Source organism: Phaenicophaeus curvirostris, chromosome 4 (assembly GCF_032191515.1).
Source record: "Phaenicophaeus curvirostris isolate KB17595 chromosome 4, BPBGC_Pcur_1.0, whole genome shotgun sequence".
In the NCBI taxonomy this organism is placed as follows: Eukaryota; Metazoa; Chordata; class Aves; order Cuculiformes; family Cuculidae; genus Phaenicophaeus; species Phaenicophaeus curvirostris.
Window position 1 is genome coordinate 19,584,513 of NC_091395.1, and position 21,525 is coordinate 19,606,037.

Here is a 21,525-nt window from a genome sequence, read left to right on the forward strand (position 1 = left end):
CCTCTTCTGCAGGCTAAACAACCCCAGCTCTCTCAGCCATTCCTCATAAGGCCTGTTCTCCAGCCTTCACCAGCTTCATCGCTCTTCTCTGGGCACTCTCCAGGACCTCAATGTCTTTCTTACAGCAAGGGGCCCAAAACTGAACACAGCATTCAAGGTGTGGCCTCACCAGCGCTGAGGACAAGGGGAGAATGACTACCCTGGTCCTGCTCAATGCCATGTAAAAGCTAAACTCAATAATCGATGCCAGTTTGATTCTTAAGCAGGTATTTCTTTAATACATAATGTGATGTCGGACACAGGAGAAATCATTTCACCTAATGTGTGTGTCCATTGAGGCTGGCTATGGGAATTTCATACTGGTTAAACATACATATTCATATAGATACCGGGGAACACTGGTTACATATTCCAGGAAATACTGGTTAAACATACATAGAACACATTATCATATCTTATCACCTGCTCTTGTGTGTACATCACAGTTCCTTTGTGTCTTCAGAATCCTCTTATGATCTTTATCTGTCTCCTTCCTCATTGTGTCCTCTTGGTGAGCTCAGGTCTGTCCTTTGTTCCTGCTGTGGGACTGTCCTTGTTTCAACTAGTAAACAAGCTAAACTCCTGTTTGGCTATCTTGGCAACCTGGTCACACTGCTGGTTCATGTTCAGTCAGCTGTCAGCCAGCACCCCTGGGTCTTTCTCTACCAGGCAGAGAAGCCTATACTCAGGTTTAGTACTCATGCCTGAAAAGAGAGATCACTACAGCTCTTTTCCTACATCAGCAGCCTGCCATCAGAAGTTTTCAGGTCAGCAGTGTGCCTGTGAATGGTAAGGGCAGAAAGGGTAATGCAGGCAATATAAACTCCCTTCTGTTGCCGTAGTCTCCGGTGTTCTGCATAGCAGGATCTGGTGCAGGCTTCTGTGGAAAGATCCTTTTAAAAGAACTTAGTACCTCTTGTTGTTTGTAGGGCAGACTAAAATTGCTGGGCTTTGCCAACTCTGCCTTTCTGACGGGCTTATCTCTTTGATCAAATCTTGTTTCTGACTTTATGTCCCATCCTTCCTCAACTCACTTATTGATTAGTGATGTAGAGCCAAGGGTAAGAATGAGGTATTGCATCTTAGAGGTTTACGCTTCTCCTCCTGGCTTTCCTCATCTTATAACAGGAGAATCTGGTTGCAGTAAGAATTTACTGCATTACACAAATATATGTTGCAATATGGGGTCAGAGCAAAACTGTTTCTCTGATTTTCAGGGAAGGAAGACATCTTACATGATCCAAACCCTAAAGCTGTGCTAATTTAGCAATTAATCCACCACTGATATGAGTTGTAAAGACATGCATGCATTTAGGTCGGATACTCAGATACAGAATTAAGACTCAAATGAGGTCAAGTGCTGCTGTTTATTTGGTTGTGAGGCATGCATTGAAAGAAGGAAGAGAAGGAAAGAGACAAAGAAAGAGAGATAAAGATAGCTACCACCATGGCACTGCAGCATCCCATCAGTCCGGTGGGAGAACATTCTCCAAACCTCACTCTTGCTTCGTCCCTTTATATGCTCAGGGTCATGCCTTGCTAATAGGTTTATTTCACTGACTCCGTCCTTTAATTTCCTGCCAAAAACATGAACCTGTTCGAGCATGTTCAGCTCCTGGCAGTTATTTTGTCTGGTAGCTGTATCCATTTTCAGGGTGGACCCTGCAAACGCATTGTGTTCAGGCTAGGTGTGCTGTTGAGACAGACCAGTTCTTCCTGTGGTATGCTACTACCACTCTTGCACATCAGTAAGGATCTGATATTAAGAGTAATCCCTGCAAGTTGACAGAAATGGGAATGTGTATCTACTCAATAAAAAGGATATAAGTGAGACAACTGACAATAATAGAAGGCTTCACAGAAGTTAGAGTAATGTGTTGGATTCCTGCCAGACAAAGAGAGTAGCCCTGATACACCTAAAGGGTATACCGTAAAGCATCAGCTAGTTCTTATTTTCATGAGCAAACTTGGCATACATGTACCATATGGAAGTTCTATTGGACGAGGTAACAGCTCATTGGAAGGGATTTTTGATTTTAGGGATGGTATTTTTGTGTTTTTACAATGGTGTTGGGTGGGGAAAGTGAATTGTTGAAAGACGCGTGGTGTCAGATAGTGTCTGAATCTCTTAAGCATTAAACCTTCCCTGACCACTCTGTGACTGTCATGTAGATACAGTTTATATGTTGAGTTTTGTGGTTGGAAGCAATACAAAATGGAACCAGGAGGGCACATCATCCCTGCAGCTGGAAACCTTTTTGATGTTGGGTGAGTTTTCCTTCTCATGGAATAAAGAAGGGAAGGGGTTGTCTTTTGTTTCAGCTTGTGGCTGGTGCACTTGGCTGTAAAACAAGTATGTAGTTCCCAGCTTCAGCATATATTTCCCACCAGATGTTCTGGAAGCTGCATAACACCTCTACAGCTGAGACAAGAATGACAACACATAGCTGCTTCATACGGATATTTGGGGAATTAATACATTCACGTTTGTCAAGCTGTTGAAGATTTTTGGATCAAAGAGGCTGTAAAGTTGGGGAAATATTATTGTTTGTTGTCATGTGAATTTATTTACTGATGCTTGAGGGCTTTGTTTTCAAGACATCTCAAAGCATGTTTCTTTTTTCTTTTGCAAACTATAGCCTGGATTTCTTTTAAAACAGGTAAGATTTCTGAGAGCTCTTTAAATTACCTTTACAAGTATGTGCCAGTATTGAACATCCAGGCAGATCTGACACAAAGCTCAGGCTGAACTTTAATCACTCAGCGTCCTATATATTTGCCTTTCCATAGAAACTATCACTGCAGAGCCCAACTTCCAGGATGGTTGCCAGAACCCGCAGTCCATCCCCTAGCACATTGTAGGCTACAGCAAAAGTCTTTAGGCTCATGTTTTCTGAGGACCAAGAAAAGGGCCGGGGCAATGCAGATGCTACCACATCTGCAGTAGGACAGATACAGTCTTACTGAGCAGGGGGGATCCTGGTGCTTGGATTACTCATTACCAGAAAATTTCCCCTGGTTGATCAGGTACAACACAAGACTGTAATATTATGGATGAAAGCTAACTAGCTTTTGACCTGGTAAGCAGAAGTAATAACAATGCCCTGGATGCTATTTAGCTTTTTCAGTAGGAGATTTCTAAAGTCCTGTGTAAAAGGGATCATTAGCTTATTTGTGTGATGAGAAAATAAAGTCACTGAGTGCAGAAGTGATTTCTCTGGGCAGCCAGCAAGCTGGGGACTGGACTGTGTTTCTGCAGACCATATCTCAGTGGTACCAAAACAATCTCAGTACAGTATATGGATAAACCTGCTGCTAAACATCATTCCAATTTGATTCCTAGCCTCAGTGTGGAAAGTAAACGTTTGCTGTGTTTCTGTGTTAATCCTTGCAGCTTTCAGCCGTGCCCCGGTCCCCATGGCTGTGGTCCGAAGGGAACTGTCCTGTGAGAGTTACCCCATAGAGCTTCGTTGCCCAGGAACAGATGTTATCATGATTGAAAGTGCCAACTACGGGAGGACTGATGATAAAATCTGTGACTCTGATCCTGCTCAAATGGAGAATATCCGCTGTTATCTGCCAGACGCCTATAAGATTATGACTCAGAGGTATGGTATTTAATATTCTTTTTTGCTGACTTTTGCTTATCTAACTGGTTTCTGTGTGTGTTCACATGAGAAAATCAGGTACTTAGTCTGTATGTATGTGCTGTCATTGCTAAACTGTGAGTTTAACAGAGTTGGGTTAGCATCATGCAATAAGAAAATGTTTTCTGTAAGTACAACCAGTCATCTTGATCCTCACTGAGTCCCAAATTTACCTCTGAAATACCTATATATCAAAGCTCTTAATGAACATATAAGTGAAGTCTTTCTTAAATGCACCTTCACTGCTTTTTGTGCCATGTTCAAACAGGTGGCAAATAATCTCCTTTAGGCAATTAATATTTTGTGTTCTGAATAACATTTATGTTTTTCCAAAAAAAAAATAAAGTCTCTATCACTTATTGTGTTGCCAGGCTTAGTTTTAGGGAGGATCTGAATTCCCAGTCAAGGATCTTATTCACATTGGTTCTGCATAAGACTTGCTAAATTTCTGTATAATAACTATTGCTGTTAACTGTGTGTCTGGAAATGGTAACTGAGGTAGATGCCATGTAGACAGGCTCCAACATTGCAGAACCAGGGCCTAACAGTTTATTCCAGCCTTGAGGTATTCTGGTTATGGAAATCCTTTAACTGTTGCTGAATTTTTCAGGGTATTTTCTGACACAAGAGGTGTTGTGGGAAGGATTTGTAAGTCGCAGCTCTTGGCTTGTAATTGTATTCAGTAAATTTCTCCTAATAATATCACATGAAGAATTATACTGCATATTTTGCTGTTAATGAAATAGTAATAAAAAAAAAATTTCAGAGTGTTAATAATGGTATTGACATAGGTAGTGTTACTAATTGAGGTAATGACAACAGTGCTTGCATGGTGACCTAATGGCTAAAGCAGTGCAAGGTTTTAAGCGAATACCTTGCTGTTGTTTGCTGTGAGATACTTTGCTCTAGAAATGGAGTTGTATGTGCATCAGAAAAGAAAGTTTGAGTTTTATCTATATTTGACAGGCTACCAGCTACTTTAGAGCTCCCTTTAGAATTTTCCACATCAAGGATTTAGATCTCGAAATGATGAAAGGTCTCATGAAAAATGTCCTCATTGCAGCATATGGCTTCTATAGGCCCATTCTTTAAGTTGAACCTCCTTGGGTTGAAGTCCTGTTTGTAGTGTTGTACTTGTTACATTTTCAAGAAAAGCAGAAAGGGTAACACTGTGCCGTCAGCCAGTTCCTTGGATTTGGCATGGTTTTAGTAGAATTACTGTAATTCTCCTGTTCAGGTTGTTAGTGGCTTCAAGCAGAAACCCTTAATCCTCTGCATATTGGCAGAATAAAACCATGTCATCCCCTTTGTGGGCCATTACAGGGTACAAAGTATTAATATTTTTATATGTATGTAGTAGTGTCCTTCAGGCACTCGCTTCCAAGCCAAATGCAGAGCTCTGCAATCTTCTGGTCAGTCCCACAGGTAGCAAGTCTGCAATAAACATTAGTCCTTTGGTCAGGGAGGACACATAATCATGTTGTGTACCTACTGCCCTAGGATGAAAACTTATGTTGATTACTCAGCTCCAGCTACAATCACTGCTGACTCAAATGGCTTTAGCAGGGAAGCATGTCTCTGGAGCAAAGCATCTGAGTTTTTCCATTTGGGCAGAAAGTAGTACTGTAGAGGAAAGCCACTGACAGGGAAGTTTCTTGCAAGGGAAAAGCAAATCCCTACTGACTGACTATTAGTAACTGTGGAGCGTTGCCTGATGCTGTTTATTAACGAGGAGGCTGAGAAAGGGGTTACGGCTCTTTCCATTTAAGCTGTCTGATGGTCAGTTTTCATGAAGTGTACAATTGTCTTATTGGGTACTATTAAGTTTTGTGAAAGTAAATACTACCTGGTTCTAGTTAAAAGGCAGGTTAAAAGGGAGAAATGTACTCTACTTTGCATTTTTATGTTAGTCTAATTTCTTGTTTTATTCTCCATTAATTCAAAGAGTTAAAACAATTCAAAATAAAACTATTAAAGTGAAATGTTCTTAAGATGCAAACCAGCTCACAGCTCCAAGTACACCTTATAGCTGAGCTTCTGCAAAAATGTAGTTTAAAAGGAAAAATGTGGCAGTTCAGTAGTTGTGGCACTGACTATGGCATTTTCTTATGAAAGACTCTACTTGCAAAATTAATTAATTCAGCAGTATTTGGATGGTTTTGCCGATGAATGCAGGCTTTAATACAATGAACTTGTCTTTGCGAACACTGCAAGGTGGAGAAGCAGCTACTGGGAACTAAAGATCCGCATGGCAGTGTAACCCACATGGTAATCGAAGCTGTCTGCATATGGAAAGAAAACCAATATGCGCAGTGCATGCATATTATGCATTGATTAATTATTACATTCATAAATGCACAGTCCCCATGTAGGTTTTATAATAAATTGTCTAACTGCTGGCAGTTTTTAATCAGCAACCCTGTAGAACTGACTTAGACACATCATGGAATGGCTATGGAGAGGAGGAGAGGGAAAAGTGGGAAGAAAAGCCTGTGTGAGACAGAGGTGTTGTTAGAGCTGAGGCTGCAAGTGAGCAGATTTATGATAGGTAAATGGTAGATATGGTAGATACAGTAGCAGTTGCTCCCCCAGTCCACCCTTCCCCTCCCCTCCTTGGGCTAGGTGTTCCTTTTTTCAGTATGTTTATTTAAATTAATTTAGCTGACAAGTACGGGGATTTATTTTAAAAGGGAAAGGTATAAATATGATGGTGTGTTTGTGGAGCTCTCTGAGCAGAAGGAACACAAGGAGTTCTTACTGCAAGCATTACCTCGAAAATCTTCAGAGTATTGCTCTAACTACAGAACATTTAAACAGCTTGTGGGGAGTTATTTTATAGGAAATTAAATCCCTGTAGTCTGTTTCATTTTTTTTTGCTTGCCAGCTCTTCCTTCAAGCATTTGAGCGTCAGCTGCCCATAAATCTCAGAAAGATTGCTTTATGAACTGAAGTTTTTCTGATATGGTTAGAGAAAAATGTATTTCATAGCATGTTTGCATTGGAGAAACATCTTTTTGAGGACTGTAACAAACAACTAAATACTAACTGTACCCATTGTAAACTGTGTGCACTGTACTATGGGAGACTTCACTATGTCCTCCCTTGAGCGGCTGTGCCACAAAATTAATGTATCATCCATTCAAACAGCCTAGGGTTCTCTGCAAATAATGCAGAAAAGCAGTCTCCTATTCCCCTGAGAATTACCTTTGCTTTTATAATGTTAACACTACCATTTAGTCTATTAAAAAATATTGTAAAGGAAAAGAAAAGGAAAAAAAAATAGCTTTCAGCATGCTCTCTTGAATTTCTTGTGGATGCTTTCCACCAAGGAAACTCCCAGGTCATAAAGACAAAATCTGTGTATTCCTTTTTGTGTGCTGCTGGTTTCACTGCCAGTCAGCGGAGAGAACAGCTGTGTAAAAGTGCCCCACAAATTTAAGGCTGCAACATGGACAAGGGAATTAAACATTTAGTTGCCTCCTCCTTGATTCAGACAAAGAAGGAAGAAGAAGAGTAGACCAGGTTTTGCACGTATGTTTGCAGATCTCTGTGCTGTTGATACCACCTTTGTGTTTAAATTTATGGTTTGAAGCAGTTCATTTTACTGAGCACCATATCCTTTCCTGCAGGCTTTAACTTTCAGTTAAATGGGGGTAAAAGTCCAAGTGGCAAAGCTGGCACATAGGTACACATACACAGAACAGATGCCTTAAATGCAAGATCAAAGGTTTCCTTTAGCTTTCTATATATTGGGAGTAAATGGATCCTTTTCTGCCTCAACCATTGTCTGCCGCTCTTAAGCTGGAAGAAGGAAAGGAGTCATGGAATAATAAGGTCTCAGCAGCTGTCCTAAAATCAAAGCAAAATTTCTTCTACCATTTCAAAATCTGGAAGGTAGTATTTGTGGAAAGCTCTTGCTGGGGAAATCTCTTATAAGTTCAGTTTGCAAAGGGATTTGCCTTTGGCCACAGCAGAGCCTTGTAGAGCTTTTGTGTGCCACTGTTGCCACTTCTGTCTTGCGGATGAGGATTGAAAGCTGCTCAGCTCTATCCTCTCTTCTCCCCTGAAAAGTGCGCTGGACCCATTCTGTGTCCCACAGGCAAGACACAGCTTGCCCAGAGCTTTCTGCTGCTCCCAGGAGGGAGAAACTGTGACTCCTCTGGCAGAAGATGTGTAGCCCGCACAGTGTAGTGGGACGTGTGCCCTCTGCTCTGCTGCAGCTGGTTATGGTGCCATATGCCCCTAGCAAAGCACCGTGCTACAATGTGGGACAGGGCCTGGCAGGTGGGAACTGCAGCTTTGCTAGGCTTCTCTGCTGGCTAAGCAGGCAGAGAATTTCTAGTAGCTCTGAAAGGGGGTGTAGCTGGGAGGTCCTAGATGCCCTGCTGGCCTGCAGGTATTTAGCTGAGATAGTTTCCTTTAGATTCAAGTCTAATCTGCATGGTTTGTCCCTGTGGCTTCAGTGCTGGCATCATTGATGAAGCCTGTAGATCAAGACCTAGAGTTAAAAAAAGTACAATTAAGAGCATAAAACTGATGTCAGCTGCTTGATGCGCTTAGATTTCCATTTAGTTTCATGAGGGGGATGGATCCTTTTTGTGAGGAGGGGTACTAACAACTGTCCCCGTAGTCAGAAGGATGACAGCAGGCACTTTGCACAGGGTGGGTGAGAAGAAGGAAATTGTATGAATCAGTTTGCATTACACTGTGAAGTCTTTTCATCTCCTGAAGGGCCGTGTTTTTGTTAATGTTTTTGGTTGATGACCTGAGAAATGCAGGAGTCTGAAATGAGTGCCATTATTATTGTAATAATGTTGCATCTCATGGTGTGCTGTTATTGATGCTATCAGCACTTCTGATTTTCAAGACTTACTTCAAATGCCAGTGATCTGCTCTTGTGTTGAGAAATACAGGGGCAGGGTTATCTGTATTTTACAGATAGAATAATTCACATTAATCATTCATAAGGTGACCACTGTGTTTTATCATACCAATTTTGGGTTGTTCTCTTAAAATCTTTTATATTAAGTAGCTTGTCCTGGTGGATATAGGGAAAATGTGCAGGACAAGGAGAGCAGACCTAGAGGCTCAGCAATGACAAGTCCATCAGTGGGATTGAATTAGCAGACTTCAGCTGAATTGCAGCGCACTTCTGTCATGCTCTACAAAATTAATAGCATATTTCTCAGAAAACAGCTGCCTGCTTAGACATTATCATCACCTGCAACTTGGATACTGAATTCCCTGTTTGGTAGGAACCCCTCCACCATCCCTTGCATCCTGAGTACATTTTGTGAACATTGCCAAGATACTACTAATATTTCTAAATTTGTTACTACACAGATGGCAAGGGAAGTGCATTTCTGAAGGACTGAGATATTGCATTGGGAAGCTAGGCTTTTCTCTTTCTGGGAAGCATGTCTTGTGCTTTGAGATCACCATATGAAAGGCATCAATATGGAAAAATACTAATGTTGCAGTTAAACAAGAGTTTCTGTAACCAGTAGAAATGAACAGGCTCAGAATCCCTGGTTTCTGACTTTAAAGGCTAGGAAACAACCTGACTACTTGGTTGAACAATCTGCTTTCTTACCATGCAGAAAGATATTTTAAAATGAGACAAAGTCTACTAAACTTATCTGCACTGTGACCCTTAGATGAGGACACATACGCTGTTGGGGGGTGGGGGCGGGTAGAGAATAAAAAAGGAAAAAAACCCCCAAGTTCTAGGGGAGCAGTGTGCAGTGAGCTGTTGATTCAGTTTAAAAAAGGTCACTTCTTCCCAGCCTGAACAGTTTTAATTTATCCTAACTCTTCCTTTCCTGAAAAAAGCTGTCAGACCCAAGCAGAGGAGTAGATTCTGAAACCAATAGCCCCCTGGAATTGACCTTGTACCTTATTAAATCAGGGCTTGTCAGCCCAAGCATCTCAGCTGATTGCAGCTGCCATGGTAACAGATGAGAAGGAGGCATTACTTTCTAAAGGTAATTAGGTTCCAAACTGTGGAAAGCTCTGTAGATCAAAAATAATGCTTTAGGCTTCCCTGGGTACCAATTGCTAGCTGGGCCCATCTATGACACCCCACTTAAAATAAATAAATACATAGACAGTTGCATTGTGCCGTGGCTGCTGATTTTTGTTGCTGTTTGTGGACAATTTGAATGTGCTATGATATAAGAAAATCCAGATTTCAACTTCAAGGCAATGTGCAACCAGTGACCTCTGTGGCCAAAGGGAAAGGCTTCCTTGAAGTGTTTAGGCTAGAGGAAAGTGGAGAAATTGCTGTTCTCTAAGACCATTTTAGTTTGCCAGCTATTTTGTTTCTCTCATTTCATCTTTTCCCCCCTCACTGCCCTTAGCTGACAAAGAGAAGACATGGGATTATCTCTTGGATAAATCATGTCTTGAAGTGGCCTCAGAAGTGCTGAAAACCATGCAGGGAAAATCCGGGTTTATTACTCCATTCATTACTTTACTACTGTGTAAGTGGCCAACTCCAGCCTGTCAGAGGGAAGGAACTGCCCTTGGCAACCAGCTGCGTGTAGCTTTTGCCAGTGGGAGAAGACCTACATGAAACATTCTCCTGTCATCCATTTTTGGTTTGTTTGGGGTTTTTTTGGGTTTTTTTTGGTTTTTTTTTCTGAGTGTTTGGGGCTTTTTAAGAACAGCAGTTACTAATTTTTACCCATGAAGGAGATCTTGAGCAAAGGATGGAGGCATGTCCACTGGTTGAAACATGTACTGCATTTACTACCGCACTGCAGAAGGTGGATGCATGCACTTGGACAGCATCCATGTAACCGTAAGGAGGGCGATCAGGGAAGATGCAGCTCTAGGCCCTTGGGTACTGTTCTCTGCTTCTGCTGAAACAGGTTTTATACGGTGAGTTATCCAAGGTGCCTGAAGAGCGAAGTTTTAAGCCAGGCATCTGCATGGTGCCCTTGGCACCTCTTGCACATTGTCTAAATTGCTGAAGTGATGTATATTGAAGATGCTTCTGCTTAGTCTTCCTGCATCTTCAGTCCACCTGAATGTGACAGCCATATGAGGCCATCACAGGACTTGAGCTTTTTGTCATGAAGCTTAAATTGATTTAGAGCATTGTAAGACAGCATATGTAGATTTTTCAGGTTATACTATCTTCAGATAACAAATAAAGCATTTTTTTTGAGTAGAAGGATACATGCATCGTCCTTCTTTGATTAGCCTCATGGCTAGAAGGGCTGTGAGGTAAGATGACTTTGAAGTAATGCATCTATATCACTTTCTTTTGCTTATTTCTTTCTTCAGGTACAAAAGAGTTCAGTTAGTCTGAGCCTGAGGTCAAAATTGGATTTATACACAGGAGATTGTCTGTTCTCTGGGATATTTCAAAGCTTTCACTCAGTGCACTTTTTACTGCATTGTTGGTGGAATCTTTGGAACTCGAACTCTGTAGTCCATTCTGGGATGTGTGAAACCAACATTGACTTATACCACACCCTGTGTGCATATCTGGATTCTGTGTGCTTCTCTGCAGTGCTGAAAATGCTCTCTACATATCTCGCTTGCAGTTTGGCATCCACAGCATAGCTTAGCACTTCGTGTGATTGCTCTGCTGATACCAAATGCAAAGAGGCGTAAGATGGGTGTTAGGCACAAATCATTTGCTTGCCAGTGACAAAAATATGGACTGACACAGGCAATGTTCCTGGATCATCAGTTCAACATGGTCCTTAAATTTAAGTGTGAGTTTTGTTAGTAGGATGAACTGAAGTTTATTTCAACCTCTTTGGGGAAAAGAGAGAACGAATGGCTTTTATCAGAAGCAGTGACCCAAGAAAAGGTTTGACTGCCATTATGATTCAGGAGAAGGATTTTATGTATCAGCAAGCAGAAAGCATAAGAGATGCTGGGCTGCATCTGTGATGTAAAGGAAGTGCAGGACATAGAATTTATGATTAGAGCCCTCTTCTATGCATTATGCATAATGCATCGGTGTCTGTAGTAGAAGTAGAAGCCTTATTTCAGCTGGAGTCCTGCTGACATCGTAAACTGGAAGACAGCAAGTAGTTTATGGGCCTTAGTAGAGCTTCTGGACTGAATTATGGCTTCAGCATTCAGTCTGTTACTGAGAGTTGCACTTTGTAGCAGGGAGCGTATTATGTGCTTTTACCCTGAGTAGGACCAATGACAAAGAAGGAAAAGCTTTATTGCAGTGACATTGTAAGGAATGGGAGATGGAATTATGGACAGGAGAACCATAGAAAACTATAAAACTAATGCAAGGGAAGAAGGGAGGATTTGGAGCTGACCAGAAGGGGAGACAGAGTTTCCCTACACAGTCACTGATCTGCCACTGTGCCCTGTCCTACCCAGCTCACAGCCTCTTCTCGTAAGAGAGATGTTCCAGTCCCCTACTCATCTTTGTGGCTCCCAGTTGCACTTTCTCCAGTAGTTCCTTGTATTTCTTGAACTGGGGAACCCAGAACTGGACATAGAACTCGAGATGCAGCCTCGCTAAGGCGGAGTAGAAGGGGAGGATAACCTCCCTTTACCATCTAGCCAAACTGTTTTTAATGCACAGTGGATAGAAGTCTGTTCTCTTAACATGTTGTGGCACCCCCTTAGCAATGTCTTGGATATTAGCTCCTGAAAGGCAGCATACCTCTTGTGACTGCCTGTTAGGCCAACAGATGGGCTCCTCAGTGCCCTTTAACAGAAAGTCACCCACTACGGGCAATTGTCATTTCATTTTGTGGGCTGCTGGCACAGTTTCCCCTTGTAGGCTTTGCTTGTGGATATCTGTGGCTATTAAAGCTGTCAAAGCTTCATCTTTGATTTTGGTTGTGATGGTGGAGGAATGAGACTGAAGTGGAGTCCTTCTTTAGTGGGTCACCAGGGTCCAAGATACGTCATTCTCAGTAGCGTCTGCTGCAGGAATATGGTTCTGAAACCACCTATCTATCTCTGTTTTGGCTCCCCTAATACTATATAACTTTTTAGCAGAGTCCTGCTAAAGTTTCTCCACCTGACATAATAGATCAGCAACCTGTGCACATCTTCTACCTGTTCTGCAGGAGAAGGATCTGGGCATTTGTTGCAACCTACTGCCTGTATGAAACTCTCTTTCTTTACTAGCTCTGTCTGAGTGGATGCATCAGAAATCTCAGGGGTTCTTTGTTTAGGAACATTGGTTGTAGCTCTGAGGTGAGTGCCCACCGTTTTGACAGGGACAGCATTTACATGGTCTAGTTACACAAGCTGGTTGTAGAGCCCTTCCCTGCAGACTGCTGTGCCATGCCCTGGCTGCCGTGCCATGCCTGTTTGCCTGCCCTGGTCACTGGTGTTCCCTAAGGCTATTTAAATCAGCCATGGTTGCTCCTGGCAGTGTCCAAGCCCTCTGACCCCAAGAACCCCCTGTCCACCTCAGTCTAGCACTCAGTCCCAGCACTTACTGAAGCTGCTGCCATGTGCCTTGCTGACTCTTGCCAGTGCCCAAAGTTTTTAGTTTTCTTTCTAGATTTCTTAGCATTAATTGCAATTCCTGGATATTCTTGTTGTCCATATAAATGGCCAAATCCTATCTCAATTTCATCAAGCCCCTGATCATGATGACTTCCAGGAGCTCTAAGCCCAGCACGATATAGCTTATTGTGTGAAAAACTATTCATTTTTGTCAGGATTTAATTTCATTACCCTTCCTCCTCAGACTGAAGACCGAAGCATCCAAGTTACCTTTTCCATTTCCATTCATTAGCTTGTTTGCATTTGCCATATTGCTTCCAACTTATCTGCTTTTCAAGAGAGAAAGATATGAAGTGTCAGTTATTTCTTCCTGTGGGAGTTGTTTTGGGTTTTTATTATGAGTTATGAAGTTTCTCATTGTTTCTTCCTGAATGCATTTTGATTGTGCATTACCACATTTGAGGCAGGATGAGCTGTGCAGTGTTCCAGTTCAGGCTGCATCATCTACCTATATAAAGGCAAGATATTTTGTCATTGTTATGTGTGCATGCACACACTCACCTACCCCTTCGTCTCCCCATAAAGCCTACTCAGATGCTGAAGGTTTTCTTTATTTTAAGCAAAACCAAAAGGACAGAGGAGGGACAAAATAATTGCTTATGATAAATTTGAGAGCTTGAGGTTATTTCTCTTTGGAAAGCCTGCTTCTTCTCTTCCTTTCCCCAAGTGGCTTTGAATTATGCAGAATGTCCCATTTGACTCAACAGTATTACAAACCACACAAATATAATTATGTCCTTCCCCAAAATGCCTGTTCTGTTCCACATTAATTATTAGCTCTCTTGGTCATTTGGAACAGATTGTTCCACTTAAATGATTACTGTGGTGCTCAGCTTGCACTGATGGAAAGTAAAGTTTGGTCCTCAATGCTAATATTAGCAAATATGTGGAGTAAAATATAAAAGCAACCATTAGGTTGCAGGGAGCAAAGTTATCCTGGAAAAAAATGCGGTGCTTGTTGCAGGTGTCTGAGGACTGTATCATGCTTATCAAAGCACTATGTGCTTGTCAGGGATGTTGGTGAACTGGAGGTGCGCTCAAGTTGGTACTTCAAGTGATCTTCCCATGGATAATGGAGAATTGCATGTATGAAGGCAGATGAATAAGCTTCACTGTTGATATTTGGGGAATTGAGCAAAATCTTTAAGATCCCTCTAGAATCTGCCTGTGTCACAAGTGTTCCTTTGGACTCTTCCAAATTACTGGTAAGGTTGCCGACAGCTGAACACAGTCATTTAATGTCTGAGACACTGTAAAAAACTCTACTCCCTCAACTATACATACATACATACAAAGAATATAGGTTACCTTCATGCAATGGATTAGACTGAGCTCTGGAAAATCAATTTCAGTTGATATGGCACACTTGCAACTAGATGGAAAGAGTTAAAGGTAGGCACCAAACAGTGCCGCCTGATGCCTATCCTGTCGGGCTGTGATCCAGAAAACGCTTTGGTGCTTGTATAATGCTGTGCATGTGACAATAGCTGTCTGAAGCCATCAGAGAGATAAAAGCATTCCAGGACATCTCCACAAACTTCATTTTGGTGGCCTGGATGGCATTCAGGTGGCAAAAGCAGTCGGTTGGTCATCTCAGCAAGTCATTGGGAAGTCAAGGGGACCTAAGGGCAACTAAGCAACCATCTGCTTTGCCACAAACCACATGTTCGAGCGGGTTGGCAAGGCAGAGGTGGACCACATCCTAGACACCACTTCCTCCATTTCTTATGACTTTTATGCCCAGAGGTGACTGAAGTGAAACTTAAGTTGTAAACCCATGTCACTTATTTAAAAAACAAAAGCACTCTTTAAGAGTGAAAGGAGAAGAAGAGCATGGAGATTTTCTTTTATAGTGCTTAAAAGGCACCTCATTGCATTATCTTACATATTCAGTGCCAATTGACAAAACATCCCTCAAAGATGTTTTTTTGTCCAGAGAATTTGGGTGGGAGTAGAAACTTTCTAAAACTGAAGTATCCTTCAGTAGGACCCATGTATTTGTGCTAGTATTGACAGTAGGTGTAGTAATTCCTTTTATTTCTTAACAGCCTTTCTCTGTAGCTTGTGTTTTAAGGGTTTAAAATACCCATTGCAGCTAGGAGCGTGACTCCCACTGAACTGGCATAAGTCCTGTGTTCCCAATCTTCCGAAATTTCTTTTGTAAATGGAAGTTCACTCTTAGATGGCTCTAGTGCCTTTTAATATTTTGCTGATGATCTGATTTGGATCTTAAGTATTCTAATTTGGAATTAGTCTACCTGACGTCAAGCTCTGAGTTTTTAAACTCCTATGGTTTAATAAGATTAACTTTCTGCAGTCCAAATACAGTCTTCAGTGAAAGCTTATTCAAATTAAGTCAGTTAGAGAGGAAGTAGCTTCAAGCATAAAATAGGAGTGAGATGTCTCCAGAAATGGGCCCTCCAAAAGGCTCTGTTGTCTCACCCTTCAGTGAAAATAGAAATGTTTAGCTGCCAAATTAAGTGGGGAAAAAAGCATAATTAAGAGAGGAAAAACAAAGATTCCCTTTTTCAGTTGTCTTCTGGAGATGTACATAGATAAGCAAACATAGAAATGGATACATAGTTCAAGAACTTTGGTTTTTGAGACTCTAGAAAACATATTAAATTATGTGAGAACTGAGTACTTTCTTACTTGTCTGCCTGAATTATCAAGAATAATTCATGAAGTAGAGTATGGCCACAAAAATGAATGAATAAATAAGTGAGTTTGAGGAGTGTTCCTGCCAAATCTGTGTTTTGGGGCTTTTCTGCATAAAAGAATTAATTCATGTTTTTTAATCATGTTGCTTTCTTCCAGTGTTTCCTTGCATTTCAGCAGCTGAGCATCTCCAGTGTGAATTTAATTTCATCATTGTTAGTATGGGAAATTCTGATTGTGTAACCTCTTTTGACCCAAGGTTACATCTTAATCCCCTTCCTCCTGGGGACATTCTCAAGTCTGGCAAGTACCGTGCAGTTTTCAAATGTGTACCATATTGATAACATGTATATGGAATCAGGGCCCTTCTGGTTCTGTTTTGAATTCTGAGTGTGTTCAGGCATTTATTCTTCTTCTTCCAGGAAGAAGAAGATTCTCAGCAGAATTTCCATGCATAATTTCATTCCACTTTTTCAGCAGGAATAAGGCAAATGTGAAAGAGGAATGTGAAATCAAGAGTTGATAACTTCTTGAGAATCACAAATTTTATTAAGGGTATTAAAGGAAGGAGGAAATATGTAGGACAGATAGGGCTTTGGTCACAGTCCAGTGTCTTTTAGCTAGACGAGAAACAAAGGCACAGTGGCTGGTTAGCATTGGCAGCAGGAATGGCTGGAATGCTTAGTCAAGAGTATGAGGACCCAGGGTGAACATTGGGTAATTCTGAAATCCCCATGCTGTGGGCAGCTGTCAGCTGTTGATTGCCTGATCCTGGTCCAGGGGACAGCTTAGCTAGACCAAAATGGTACAAGAATGTTTTTAACACATAGGAACATAAAAAACCTGAGAGGCTGAGATTTGCATAGGTACAACCTTTATAACAGTATAAAAGCGTACCTGTCCTGTCTTCTGCAGCAGTTAAAAATATACTGAAAAGCAAGATGGTCTTCAGGTGAAATTGTTTGCCCTATGATGTAGCCGAGATGTATCTGTACTGATAAAGATCTTGCAGTAAATTTGCTTGCAGAGTAAAGAGTAGCTGGTAATTTTTTTTTTTCTGTAGGCTGACAGAAGTGTACAAAATCTTGTTTGGTTATGTTAAGTATTTATTCTGTACATTTTTCCCTCTTCTAGATGCCTCTCTCCAACATATACCGAATACAGTATAGTGTTTTAAATATAAGCATTTCTTCAATGTGTAACATTTGGCATGTTTGTACATACATCTAGGTTTACTACATATATGTAGACAGGGATGTACATATGAGTAAGTACAGCAACCTGTACACACAAAAATAGCAAATGACAGCCTTTTTTTAAAAAAAAACCCAACCTTTTTCTTGCCTTTCATGTACACAAAGAGTAGAACAGATTTAAAACCAGTAAGGAAATGAGAAGCAACTCCTTCTCTCTTCAGAGAATTAAAACCAGTATCAACACCCAGAAGATGTCAAAGATGTTGCAGCATACTAGCACATTTAGATTGTTTTATAATATATGTACTTATTGGTCATTTTCTTTTCTTCAAAAACACAAAGCAAGCAAGAAAGTTGCACAGTCTTAGATGTCTATTAAGCCTGTGCTGCTCCACAACACATAATACTGAAAAACTGCTGTCTTAATATCCTACACAGTTGTTGTGACTTTCAGCTCAGCACCTCCAAACTTTTATGACTCTTAATCAATGAACTCAGACTGTGACCATATATCTCAGTCTTGCCTACAGTGTGTAAGACCCCAGTAGGCAAGTAGGGTCCAATGGAGCTAGCTCCATACTGTGCCCAAGAATTTAACCTCTGACTTCCAGCTGCTAAAATGTTGCTATCTTATCCAAGCTTTTTGCTTTATTATCATCTCATTATTGGGCAGTGGAGAAAGCTGTGACAATTGCTTTAATACATTCTATTTTCTCCTAGCTTTACATCTGCTGGAAGTTTTCTTTCTTCCTAGGAGCTTCACAGTGTCCTTTTGCTTCCAGATGATCACTGTGTTTTATCTGTAACTGTGAAACCTGGCTGTTGTTGCTTATTTCTAAGTAATCTTTACTTCTAAGTAATTTTTTTTTTTAATGGGGTTGCAGGGCTTTTGATAGAGTATGTGTAAGTTTAGGTCCTGATCTGCTCTAGGTGAGCTGCGCTTTACTGACCGCAGTTGAAGTACCATGACTTGCTAGTGCTGAGGATGTGCTCTGTGCAATACAGCCTTTGTGTGGCTGCACCAGTAAATGCCTTCCATGGAGATGGCACTGCCACAGAGGGCAGTTTCTATTTTCAGTAATTTCCTACAGCCAGCATTATAATGGGAAGAAAATGGGTAGGCTATCTTAGCATTCAGGTTTAGCACTGATCAGGGAATCTGTACCTTGGTGGGCAAGTCGCATAACTGGAAAAGAGGGAAATTTCTTTGAGGTTCATGATCAGCCAGTACAGGATGAAGTTAACGTTCTACAAGGGTTTTGTTCTGTGGCTGTGTTCAATCCCTTTCATCTTTGCAGCTCCAAATGAGAATGGGCATGTGGCTCTGCCAGTGGTAGCAGATAAATCCATATTCATATTCCTGACCTAGGGCTGCACTCTGAAATGGTGAAAACCCTGTTTATGGAGATTCTTCCTGCCATTTCAGCTTAGCTTTGAATAAAGATTCACGTTTTGCTGAGGCTCTGAGTAACTTGGGATGGTGTGCAAAGCAATCTAAGCAGCAGAGCAGGGTGAAAAGTACGGGAACACATGCACAAGGAGCAAAACCAGATGAGTCTATGGCCTGGGAAATGCTGGCTGTGGTCAGTGATGTTTCTCATGTTGTCTTGGAGCATCAAGAACCTGATTCTGGAGAGGCTGGAGTAATTCAAGGACTATTGTGCATTAGTGTGCATTAGTGAGTCAGTTCAAGAACATTTCCTTGTGAGCATATGTTTGCAAGATCCAGCCTACCACTTTTGCAAGTCCCTTGTTGCAAAGTTCAGAAGGCCACACAGAAGACAAAGAAGGGAGAGAAACATGCTGGCAGTAGGAAGAATGAAGGATGTTTTAGAGTGGAACTTTAATTTGAAAAATTGGCCTTTTTAATCATGTAGTAAATTCATTAGTCATGTACAGAGAGGAAGTTGATTTATGGCTGTTAACTATATTGAATTGACAAACGTAGCTTCTTGAAATTTAGTTGCCAAAATTAAGGCATCTCCAGGCATTAATAGATTAGACTGCTTAAAACAATTTAATTATTTATCCTGTGCAAATGGAATAGGATATTTCTAGAGTGATGCCTATATTACTTTAGACATATTTTAGTATACATGTGATTAAAGTTCTGTTTGTAATTCCTGCTAATTGACACACTGATGGCACGGAGTGGTGGAGGATGGGAAGGACCTTAGCTAAGGCTTAAGAATTTTTAATTTGAGGGGCTTTGAAGAAATAAAAAAATTAAAAAATTATCTCAGTCTGGTTTAAGCTAATGTTCTCTTCCTCTGCTTCCCCTAATTTCTGTCAGCATCTCTTTGTACAGGAGTTAAAAGAATGAAAAGGGAAGCTATGACTATCACAGTATGTCTGCATTAAAACACAGTATTATGCATATACACTGCTATGTTTATTGTTGTAGTATACAGATCAAGTGATGTCCCACCATGATAGGCTGTGCATATACATAATTCCTCACCTGGAGACCTTAAAACTTCAGTGTATTTTTTTGTGAGTGATCATGTCACACAGTTGTATCATCTCCAAAGGAAATGACTGTGCTGTAAGTGGCTCATCCTTGTGTGCTGTCTTACTCAGAAAGAGAAGTAAATAATTAAGATGACATGACTTGAATAAAGAGCGACAGAAGAGCTGGGTTTGACAGCTGGATGTTAAATGAAATTTGTTGCTGTTGTTAAAGACGCATCGATTTTTTTTTTTTAACGTATAATTTATTTAGATTTATTTAAGGGGTAGAGGAAAGAAACAAAAAATCCCTGATGTGGAGAATTGAAATAATGAGTTGTTATACACACATAAATAGTTGCTACAAAATATGTTATTGGTTTATTTTTGCTGTATTTATAAGGGCATTTTAAGACTCCTTGAGACTGCATTTTACATACACGCAAATACACACTGCATTTTACTCAGCAAACCTTAATTGAGTTAATAAGAGAAAGATGTGAATACTCTTGACTGCTCCAGCTTGGTTCTGCGGAAAGAATGAATTTTTTGTCTTTGCCAAAAGTGAATTTATCCTGAATCACTGTATCTCAGACTATGTTTTATTAGTCATACCTTTAAGGAGGCCACAGCTGTAGGTCTGGGAGGGCTTTCTACTGTAAGCCACAAGAGTTTCAAGTATGAATTTGAAACATCTACAAGTAAATATTTAACTTACGTTATAGTTGGGAGGGGAAACAGGGGTTGTGGAAAAGAACAGAAAAAAAAGCTTTCAGCTGCTTGGGCTGGAGTAGAATTGATCCTCTAGTTAATATTGTACAGTGCTTTGTCAATATGTCCAGCAACACTGTGGACCAAGTGAAGGGAGGAATGATTTCTTCTGGGTTTGTTAGACCAAGTCACGTCAGAACTCAGCTATTATTTGCTAATGGCTTGTTCACTTACACTATATACACATACATCCTATCACTATACATGTTAATCTTTATAAAGAAATTTTCAACATTCAGACTATTCAGTAGCTCGTACTGATTCTATGGAGATGTGTCTTCAAGTAGGCCTGAATTTACCAATTGTGGTAAAATTTGCCTTCAGAGTGAACTCTTGCCGCCTCTCTTCTCTGATTCTTGCTGTCACTGACTTAGTAGGTTTCATCAGATATAATTTTATGCATGTTGTTCTCTTTTCTCTTTTTTGGCATCTGAATATTGTGTTAGAGCTCTTGGAGGCAAGTCACAGAGGTTTCTCTTCTTCTAACCAGTGCTGTCCTTTTGCTTTTCTCAGTGTGAACACTGCAAACACCTGGGTTTTTTTGAGGCTTCTTTATTGGTTCAATGTAGAGACATCTCGATTTCTCTGCTTGTCTATGGCATTTACTTTTCTGTAAGTTTTTTTGGAATGAATTGATGTCACTGATTCTTCTGCTTCTGCTGATCCTTTATGTTACAGATGTATTTGATGGCTTTGACTTCTGCTGACAGCAGGATTGCCTGATAGTCTGTATCTCTGGATTGCTTAATTGCCTTTATGACACCCGCAGTAATGTGGTCAGGAATTTGTCACTTTGGTCCTGAAAATCACAAAATTTATGGTTTGCTTACAGGTATTTTGTGGGACTTACTTTCCTATTTTTTGTATATAGTCCCACAGTTGCCTCCAAAGTTTTTCTTACATGGTAAAATGGAACTAATTTGCAGTTTGGTAGTCACACAAGCAGAAATTTTGAGGGGCAGTGGCTGAAAGCTCTGATCCCTTCTACAGAGCCAACACACTATTGGCAAGTTCAACAGAGGAAAGAAGGCAGTTTCCCACACCTTCTCATTCTTTGTCCTGATTCCACTCAGAAACATGCAATGTGTGGATTGCTAGGATAATTCCCATTCTCTGTTTTCCTTAAATGGAAAGCGCATACCTACCCAGGTCAAGAGTTAGATTGCAATAATAGTGTTTTGTTGTTGTGTGCCTCTGTTACCTGTATGGGTGAGAGTCAAATGAGAATGTCAGGAGGGCAGTAGGAGCCAAGCTGTATG

General features: G+C 40.8%; 1 protein-coding gene across 23 annotated transcripts in view; it reads left to right on the forward strand.

Moving 5' to 3' along the window:
* ADGRL3 (adhesion G protein-coupled receptor L3) overlaps positions 1–21,525 on the forward strand; it is a 431,999-nt gene that overhangs the window by 137,975 nt on the left and 272,499 nt on the right. For 22 of the 23 annotated variants that reach the window (XM_069855440.1, XM_069855444.1, XM_069855420.1 and 19 more), the window contains exons 3-4: positions 2,679–2,699; positions 3,434–3,647. In XM_069855440.1, the coding sequence (XP_069711541.1) occupies positions 2,679–2,699; positions 3,434–3,647 (235 nt within the window). The remainder of the gene's footprint in view (positions 1–2,678; positions 2,700–3,433; positions 3,648–21,525) is intronic. The other variant, XM_069855423.1, reaches the window with a different exon arrangement.